The 10154-nt window shown below is 41.4% G+C and overlaps 1 protein-coding gene across 1 annotated transcript in view; it reads right to left on the bottom strand.

Annotated features, from left to right (window-relative positions):
* Window positions 1–403: 403 nt before the first annotated feature.
* Window positions 404–10154, bottom strand: part of LOC148825762 (uncharacterized) — a 232396-nt gene continuing 222645 nt past the window's right edge. Inside the window, exon 4 of the mRNA XM_088926342.1 lies at window positions 404–1280. Coding sequence (XP_088782468.1) covers window positions 404–1280 — 877 coding nt within the window. The remainder of the gene's footprint in view (window positions 1281–10154) is intronic.

Below are 10154 nucleotides of genomic sequence, written 5' to 3'. Positions count from 1 at the left end.
GTACCTGGAGGAACTACGGTCGCTCATTGGTTGAAAGTTCCATGGGCATTCGAGAATCATTTTGTGACTTACTGCTACAATTAACAATTGTCCCAGTAAATGCACAAACCCCTACAGTTATTGGTGCCTCGTGAGAGGATGCCTACATTTATTGTTGCCCTGTGTGAGGATGAGTAACCATGAACTCTGACCTTGGGGTTGTAAACCACTTGGGATGAAACTCTCCCTTGGAATCTCCCAGAGAGTGAGGCACCAGCGATGACCATTCACGGGTCTCAACTTTGGGAGTTGTTCCTTATCAGAACACTCTTATCAGCTAGAAAAACACCTTAAATGTGAACCAAATGGAATGGCCTCTCTCTATCAAGCACCACTTGAGATGAGGGAGAGAGTAACCTTGCCGCTACAATGGTATCTCTCCTGTGTGAATGCGCTGGTGGGTTATTAAGTCACTTGACCGACTAAAACTCTTCCCACACTGACTGCAGCTGAAAGGTCTCTCTCCTGTGTGAATGCGCTGGTGTGATTGTAAGTGGCTTATTTGACTAAAACTCTTCCCACACTGACTGCAGCTGAACGGTCTGTCTCCTGTGTGAATGCGCTGGTGGGTTACTAAGTCACTTGACCGACTAAAACTCTTCCCACACTGACTGCAGCGGAACGGTCTCTCTCCTGTGTGAATGCACTGGTGGATAATTAAGCTACTTGACTGACTAAAACTCTTCCCACACTGACTGCAGCTGAACGGTCTCACTCCTATGTGAATGTGCTGGTGGGTTACTAACTTACTTGACTGACTAAAACTCTTCCCACACTGACTGCAGCTGAATGGTCTCTCTCCTGTATGAATGTGCTGGTGGGTTATTAAGGTACTTGACTGACTAAAACTCTTCCCACACTGACTGCAGCTGAACGGTCTCTCTCCTGTGTGAATGCGCTGGTGGATAATTAAGCTACTTGACTGACTAAAACTCTTCCCACACTGACTGCAGCTGAACGGTCTCTCTCCTGTGTGAATGCGCTGGTGGGTTTTTAAGTTAGTTGATAGACTAAAACTCTTCCCACACTGACTGCAGCTGAACGGTCTTTCTCCTGTGTAAATGTGCTGGTGGATAATTAAGCTACTTGACTGACTAAAACTCTTCCCACACTGACTGCAGCTGAACGGTCTCTCTCCTGTATGAATGCGCTGGTGGGTTATTAAGGTACTTAACTGACTAAAACTCTTCCCACACTGACTGCAGCTGAACGGTCTCTCTCCTGTTTGAATGTGCTGGTGCCTTTTTAAGTCATGTGATAGAATAAAACTCTTCCCACACTGACTACAGCTGAAAGGTCTCTCTCCTGTGTGAAGGTGCTGATAGGATTTTGAAATGCTAGACTGACAGAAACGCTGCTTCTCCCTGTGCCGTAATGGCAGTTTGTCCACTCCATCTGAGCAAGGCCTTGAGTGATTCTTCCTCATCCTGTGATCATGCTGGGGTCTCTTATTCTGCAAATGCTCCATGGAATGGTCTTGCTCTGTGTGCTGAAACTGAGATTTGTTTTCTCCATCGTGTCCTTCAGTGTGCTGCTCAGCAGTGTGAATCATCTGGGACTCCATCCCCAGCTCTCTGAGACTAAAACCACCCAGTTCATTCAGCTGTTCCTCTCTTTGCCCAAGAACAGACATACTCTCCAGTTCATTAAAACTTTCAACAATTTTCTCAGTAACCAGATTATTAAACCTGTGTGTAAAGTCGTCAGATACTAAGGGATCATATGATTGTTTTAGACTCTGCAGTGACAGTCTCTCCACTTGAACAGAACAAGGCCTAATTATTATCAAGCCCTGTAGGACCTGCTGTTGCTCCTCCCTGTACTGACTCTCCTCTCGGTGCTGTAACTCAGTACTGTTCTCTTCACCAGGGACATCAGTCTGCTGCTCTGCAGGGTCAATCAACTTGGGATCCATATCCTGCTCTGTAAGATTTAAAACATCCAGTTCTTCACTGTGCTCTTGTACAGAGACACAGCCCAGTTCATTACAACTTTGTGTAATATTGATTGTGTCCAGATTATTCATCTTCTCTGTAAAATCATCACATACTAAGAGCCCAGGTGTCTCACTCTCAGGCTCCGTCTTCATCATGGGCACAGAGTCCAGATCCTCCACACTCTGTCTGCTGTCTGTGTGCTGCTCACTAAGTGCCTCTTTCCCTGCTGCGGCAGTGAGCTCTGTCTCCTGCATCAGACTGGAGCCCCACTCCTCCTGCTGTTCAAGGAGAGCCCTTTCCCCAGCGTCGGAAAGAACACTGGCCTCTGAGCCTGTAAACACAGGACAAGAAGACACGACCTTTATAAGAAAAAACTATTTTATAGCTTTATACCTTTAGAGGTGGCTTCTCAAAGCATTTTACAGAATGCCAATTACAAAAAATACACAAAATTAGCACGATGAGAATACACAGTTAAAGGAGACAGTAGACAGTGGTACTAAGTACAGTAGGAACAGAGGGGTACAGAACAGTTAAATAAAGGCTCTTCTGAAGAAAAAGTTTTTGAGTCTGGATTTGGAGTTTAGAGAAGGTGACTCTGATATCCTTGGGGAGAGAGTTCCAGAGCTTGGGGCTAAACAGGAGAAGGCCATGTCACCCATAGAGTGTAGACAGACTGGGGAACAAATAGTTGAACACAATTAGAAGAGCGAAGATTGCAAGGTAGGGAGTAGGGTGATAATATCAGACCAGTATGGAGGTGCCAAGCCAAGACACGGAGAGTCTTATAGGTGAGCAGGAGGATTTTTAAGTGGATATGAAACTTGACAGGAAGCCAGTGCTAGGACTCCAGGATAGGAGTAATGTGATCATTTGCACTAGACGTGGTCAGGGTTCTGGCTCCTGAATTTTGGACATACTGGAGTTTGTTCAATGTGGATTTAGAAACCCCAGAGAGTAGAGCATTACAGCAGTCGATTCAAGATTAGACAACACTTTTCAGCCACAGTTAGTGATAACACAGGGCGTAGTCGAGCAATATTTCTGAGGGGAATGAAAGATGTTTTGACAACACGCTGCACATGTGGGTCGAACATCAAATATCATCCCCATGTTTTTCAATTTAGACTGAAGCTCAAGTACAAGACCAACTACAGATAGGGTTTCACACTGATTTTACAAAGTTTTACAAAGTGGAGTCCCAAAGTTTTACAAAGTGCCAATAAGCATGGCTTCAGTCTTGTCACAGTTAAGATGAAGGACATTTTGAGTCATCCAAGTTCTTATGTCAGAGATGCAATTAGAATAGAGACAGCCACATCAGCATAAGGTTTGGTATGGATGTATATATGAGTAACATTAACATAGTAATGATAGCTGAGGCCATGTGATCTTAAAAGCTTCAAGCTAAAGCTGTAAGTCTTAAGCTACACAAAGACACGTCTAGTATTCTCGCAATCAATTTGGGTTGTTTAAGCATAGAGGAATAATAGAGTTTAAGTGGGTTTCTGATAATACGTGATTTTAGATATACAAGCTTTGTCAGAAACCTACTTACTGTGTAAAAAGTAAGAATACAGAAATAATAATGATACATTACATTTACATAATACAGACACACTGACTGCACACTACAGTACATTTACACTACACTGAGAGTGAGGGATTCATACAGACACACTGACTGGACACTCCAGTACATTAACATTGCACTGAGAGAGAGGGGGGTTCATACAGACACACTGACCAAACGCTACAGTACATTATCACTGCACTGAGAGAGTGGGGTTAATTGGCTCCGTGAAGTTGGCCCCTCTACAGACAGCACAAATGATTAAACTCATCTCATTCGTTAGTGTTACGTTTGTGCCGTTAAAAGTAGCATTTGTGCTGCTTTTAATTCCGAGATATAGAGCCTTGTTTTTTCGGGGTCGTGACATCACTCAGCCCCACTACAAGATCGTAGCGGAACCAGACCGGTCTCATTCGTTAGTGCTGCATTTGTGGCGGTTTGTGCCATTGAAAGTAACTTCCCAGCTACTTTCGTTCCTTAGATATAACATCTTCTTTTTCAGGGGGTGACATCACTCAGCCCCTCTACAACGTTCTAGGGGAACCGGACCGGTCTCAATCGTTAGTGCTGTGTTTGTGCCATTGAAAGTAGCATTTGTGCTGCTTTCATTCCCGAGATATAGCGCCTTGTTTTTCCGGTGATCACGTGACCATGCACGGTGACTTGGACCTCCAATAACCCCGTCTGCCGAGTTCAAGCACTCTGTTAACAGCGCGAGAGTAACAATTCTGCAACTTCGTTCCTCTGTTTGCCCAGGTAGGGGGAGGCGGTGGATTTTGCATTTAATATCATTATCTTCTATGCGTTTGTGTGAACAGGAAAATTAAATTTGTCTCCAATATCATACCCGAATTAGAAGAGTTTCAAGTGTAGCCTTAAAAAGCGACATTAGCAAACAATTGTATGTTCTTACAAAGAGGCTTTAACAAACAAGTCTTAATACCTCATAGCGGTGACCTTTTTTAAAAATCATAAGAAGTAATCAGTTTCGCATTGTCTCCTTCTTAAATAAACAGGCATCAAGGGACGTGTGAAGATTCAACCTGTCTGTCGAGCCACGTATTTAAAAAGATTTGAATTTGGAACATTCTGAACCATTGTTGCTCTTTTTTATGCAAAGCCAAAGTGAAAAGGAACCAGGACTTCAGGATTTTTTTTTTTTTAAGGGGCACTATGTACAAAGTTTACACAAGTTCATAACACATCCGAGAAACAAGAGTCTTACCATCTCACACATGAACACCGCGGCAATATTGGAAAATATTTTTATTTTCACAGAACAGAAGTGAACATATATCTAGGTTCTCTGAAAAACTGGCATTATCCACGTGTTTGTATTTACAGGGATCTTATGCGCAAACATGAAACGATTAGCTCACAGTTCTTTTATCTGTGTTTCTAGTCAGTCCTTGGTGTAGAATACAGCATGAGGGCACACCTTGACCTCTGAATACACAAATATGACTACAAGGACATTTACAGGTACCAACACACTCAGTACTGAAATTACTGGATGTGATGAAAACAATGAATGCAATTTGTTTTCCGACTCTGTCTGGTCGGGTGGGGGTGGATGTTTTACATTTTAATATAGCGCCTTCTTTTTCTGGCCGTGATGTCACTCTGTGTCGTCGGCACCATACAAAACCGCAAGTTCAAGACCACCAGATCTTTCAATTGTGATCTCTTGATCAGCTGACCCCAGCCTTTGCAGTTGATGTTTGATTTATTATCTGCATCTCTGGCGAAGACCTCTTCTTCCAAATCGTAAGTTACTTTACAAACTAGAAATGCTATACTGTAATTATGATGCAACGTTGACGTTCCCATGAATTTATTTTAAAGTAAAGATATTTGAGAAACTTGTTTATATCGCGGGGAATACCACAAAAATTAGTAAGCTTCATTTGTCGTTATCATGATATTTCTACACATGCAAGTGAAACTTGAAAGGATTTGTCACACTTCTGAATTTAAATTATAATGTTTTGTTTCTGTAAGTGTTACAAGGAGAACTGAACCCCAAAAAATCTCTGACATGTTACAAATTGCTGATGTGAAAGCTGAAATGATTAAGTGGTGAATGCAATGCTTTAAAAACACATCATAAACGAAAGAAGTGGTGATGGGCCTTGGTATTAATATTTTTTAGACCCGTGAGTAGGCGGGTCTAAAAAATATTAATTTATCAATTTCTATCTACATATACAGAGACTTTTTGATGTGCACTTAAACTGTAATCCATAACAATGTAAAAAACCTAGTTATTTTCATTTACGCGGTGGAGGGAAGTCCCCATTACCTGTAGAGCGCTTTCACTGGGGTTTCCAGAGAAGCACTATGTAACTGAAAGGATATTATTATAAATCACGTAAAAATTGGGAAGAAGCACAGTTTAGGCCAGGTTTGGTGAAATTCATTTTTTGTTACATTTTTGAGTGTTAATCGGACTTCTCTATACCTTGCATTAAACATTTCCCATAATACCCGGGCCATGGGTCTAGCTAGGGATTCGGCCATCACATGAACACTAAGATTAAAGGGTGACATCATGGAGCTAACAAAAGAGAAGTGTAAAGCTTGCCACGATTTGTTGTTTGAGACTTCAGTTCTAAGCAATATACAGTGTTTTGCATTCATCCTTATTTCTTTCTGGGGATTTAAACTACTCATCATTTGCTTGATTTTTTTAAAACCTTGAGCGGTCCGATTCCAGGTAATGCACTACATATTTGTGATTTTTGATTGTTAATTCTTAATTGTGTATGAAAGTAGATATCAGACCTACTGCATGCAATAGCTTATTAAGGAGCTGTTGCCTTTCTATTGTTCGATTACCTGTAGAGAGGGAGAGGGGTTTATAATGCACGTTGAAGTACCTGCCTCTGTGAAGTTCTGAGCATCTTTGGGAATGTTTGCACGGTTTACATTGATTGTATCATGTCCCAGAAGCAGCAGGCACGAAACTGGTGACTCCACTATTGTAGTAAATGTAGTATAGTTAACCATTTGACAATGGATTAAGGTCTGCCTTCACAGAGCATAGAACAGGATAAAATGAGTTTTGTGAGCTTTATTAAGTTATCCCCTCACACAACAGAGTATATTAAGGAAGTATAAAAATGTATCATCTGGTGTGTTACACTGTTACCACACTTAAGAGACCAAGGAAATGTACTGGATTAAAGCTCTGCATTGTTCATTGTTATTCTGACATTGTTAAACATTTTACACATTGTTTGGTTACGAAAGTCGATGTGAGGACAGGATTTGTTTTTTTGTATTTTAAACAATGTATGTTGTTGCACCATAGTACTCATTCTACATATTTGCCCTTCATTCCAGGATTCATCACCCACAGGCACTGTTAGGAGGGTAGGAACTTAACAGTACTAACATTCAGGCTGTGCTGCCAGACATAACCTGACAAAAGAATATACCCAAGTGCTACAGGGCTGCAAAGGTAAAAAAGAATCAATGTATACATGCATAACAGATCAAATCACACTTAAAACCTCACACTTAGAACAAAAAAATAGCACAAGGATACGATGTTTTTCCTTCTGATGAAATTCTAGAAAAAATAGGTGCAACTGGGGACCAAGAGCCAAGCTGGACCCTTGATGCATGCCCGACAGCATTGAAAGACTGGGAAACAGAAATCTGTGAAGAATGCAGGTTGCTTGCTGTGGACAGTGGTGATAGACATAACCTGCATTTCCTACCGGAGATTGTTCCTCATCTCACCAGGCTTGCTTGATATCTCCCACTCTGGACTGGCTTAATGGTTCCACTTTTCAAAAGTGTGAACATCACTGTAAGTTCAGCCAGTGTGGAGGCGGATTTCAAAATCCTAAAACAATCAGTGCTGAAGCATGAGTTGACAGGTTCCTTATGAAGCACCTAGCACCCATAGAAGGTATGAGAATATCAATGGGTGCTCATGGTGTTTCCCAGCAGTGTGAGAGGGCCATTATCAGTGCTACCACATCCAGCTCTCTAGAACAGCAGAGCGGAACACTTGTTATGAGTTCTGAAAAACAGACAGAGCTCAAAAAGGACAAAGAACTGGTGTATCCATCAAATCTGAGTTGTTTGGAAAATTGGAGAGGGCTTGCTGCACCACCTAAAAAACGGAAACCATCTTCTTATCTTGTGCCTCGTTCTGAGTGGTTACAACATAGATTGTTCTATTCCTGTGAAAAAGGCTGTAGTGGCTCTGATGAGGAATGGAAGCAGCAGAGACCTGCCCCCAGTAAAAGTGAGTGGAATGTACTGAACACTTGTGCATTTGATGTCAGTGCCTATGCAGTGACTATTGCGATAGCAGGTCTTCTAGCAGCTATGTTAATCAGGCTGTAGATAGCATAGAAATATTTCAACTGGTGAAACATTTGGCACAGAAAGGTGTGCACAAAGATGTTTATGTTCTAAGAGCTAAAATTGTGAGGGACATCTTTGGTGCAATGAAAACAGAGTCAGAGCTACAATAAGTGAGAGCTGAATGTAATATTTCAGAAATCATAGCAAAAGTGTTGTTAACACTTGTTCAAATTACAGATGTGCAGAACACTCTGATAGAAATGCAAGTTTGTGACCCAGCTTTATCAGAACACATCTTGTGTAATGGTACTGTACAGCACAGCTTGTCAACTGGGCAACATCCTGTCATTGACTGTGACGTGGGAGATTGGCTGAGTCGTGAAGAAAACACTGTCCAGTCTCAAAATATCTTTGAGAGTCAACTTTCAGATTTTCCACATAACCTGGAATTAAATGGGACCTTCAAATTAAGAGGTGTCACTACGTTCTGCCCACCTGTCCTGGGTCATTACATTGCATATTGCAAAAGACACGACTTCACCTGGGAGAAATCTGGCGATCTAACAAAGGCAGTCATATCTGTGTCTTCAGAGCTCAAGGTGTGCCCTCATGCTGTATTCTACACCAAGGACTGACCAGAAATACAGATAAAAGAACTGTGAGCTAATCGTTTCATGTTTGCGCATAAGACCCCTGTAAATACAAACACGTGGATAATGCCAGTTTTTCCAAAGAACCTAGATATGTGTTCACTTCTGTTCTGTGAAAATAAAAATAATTTCCAATATTGCCACGGTCTGCATGTGTGAGATGGTAAGACTCTTGTTTCTCGGATGTGTTATGAACTTGTGTAAACTTTGTACATAGTGCCCCTTTAAAAAAAAAAGTCCTGAAGTCCTGGTTCCTTTTCACTTTGGCTTTGCATAAAAAAGAGCAACAATGGTTCAGAAAGTTGCAAATTCAAGTCTTTTTAAATATGTGGCTACACAGACAGGTCAAATCTTCACACGTCCCTTGATGCCTATGTTTACTTAAGACGGAGACAATATGAAACTGATTACTTCTTCAGATTTTTAAAAAAGGACAATGCTATGAGGTATTAAGACTTGTTTGTTAAAGCCTCTTTGTAAGAACATACAATTGTTTGCTAATGTCGCTTTTTAAGGCTACACTTGAAACTCTTCTAATTCGGGTATGATATTGGAGACAAATTTAATTTTCCTGTTCACACAAACGCATAGAAGATAATGATATTAAATGCAAAATCCACCGCCGCCCCCCCGTACCTGGGCAAACAGAGGAACAAAGTTGCAGAATTGTTACTCTCGCGCTGGTAACAGAGTGCTTTAACTCAGTTGACGGATTAACTCGAGATCAAAGTCACTGTGCATGGTCACGTGATCAATGGAAAAACAAGGCGCTATATCTCGGGAACGAAAGCAGCACAAACGCTACTTTCAATGGCACAAACCGGCACAATCCCAGCACTAACGAATGAGATTGGTCCGGTTCTCCTAAGACGTTGTAGGGGGGCTGAGTGACGTCACAACACCCCAAAAAGAAGGCACTATATCTCGTGAAAGAAAGTAGCTGGGAAGTTACTTTCAACGGCACAAACACAGCACTAACGATTGAGACCGTTCTGGTTCCCCAACGACGTTGAAGGGGGCTGAGTGACGTCACGACCCCGAAAAAACAAAGCGCTATATCTTGGGAACGAAAGCAGCACAGAAGCTAGGTTCAATGGCACAAACAGCACTAACAAATCACGTGGGTTTCATTGTTTGTGCTGTCTGTAGGAGGGGCAACTTCACAGAGCATACTATTTGAATGCAGAATCTCTTCCTGCGTGTTTAAGTGTTTAGAGAAAATTCCCACGACACTACTAAAAACTTTGCCCCTCTACTGAGCAAATACTATATTTTCCTGATATAGGAAACAGAGCAAATAAAAGTATCACCATTTAATTACATGCAATACCAGATGCAATCTCTTACCATCTTAAGAGCAAGAGTTCACATGAAAGTACATCAAAACCTGATAGTTTCAACAAAAAAGTGTCTCTTGTGGGACAAATATTCAGGAAGCCGCTACAATAATCATCTGGTACCAATTTTCTATGTATATCACCATTCTCTCTTGTGTGTTAGACTTTCAGCGATCCACAACCTTGAATTACAATGGAAAATGGTTTTATATATATACTATGTACCAAGATCTCTCAGTAACAAAAACAAAACCACAATAATATTATAAGAAGAAGGAGACATGTTCTCCTGGTT

Source organism: Atractosteus spatula, chromosome 10, assembly GCF_055471065.1.
Source record: "Atractosteus spatula isolate fAtrSpa1 chromosome 10, fAtrSpa1.hap1, whole genome shotgun sequence".
NCBI classification, from domain to species: Eukaryota; Metazoa; Chordata; class Actinopteri; order Semionotiformes; family Lepisosteidae; genus Atractosteus; species Atractosteus spatula.
Note: the sequence above shows the minus strand (reverse complement) of the source record. Positions and strands in the feature narration are given on the sequence as shown.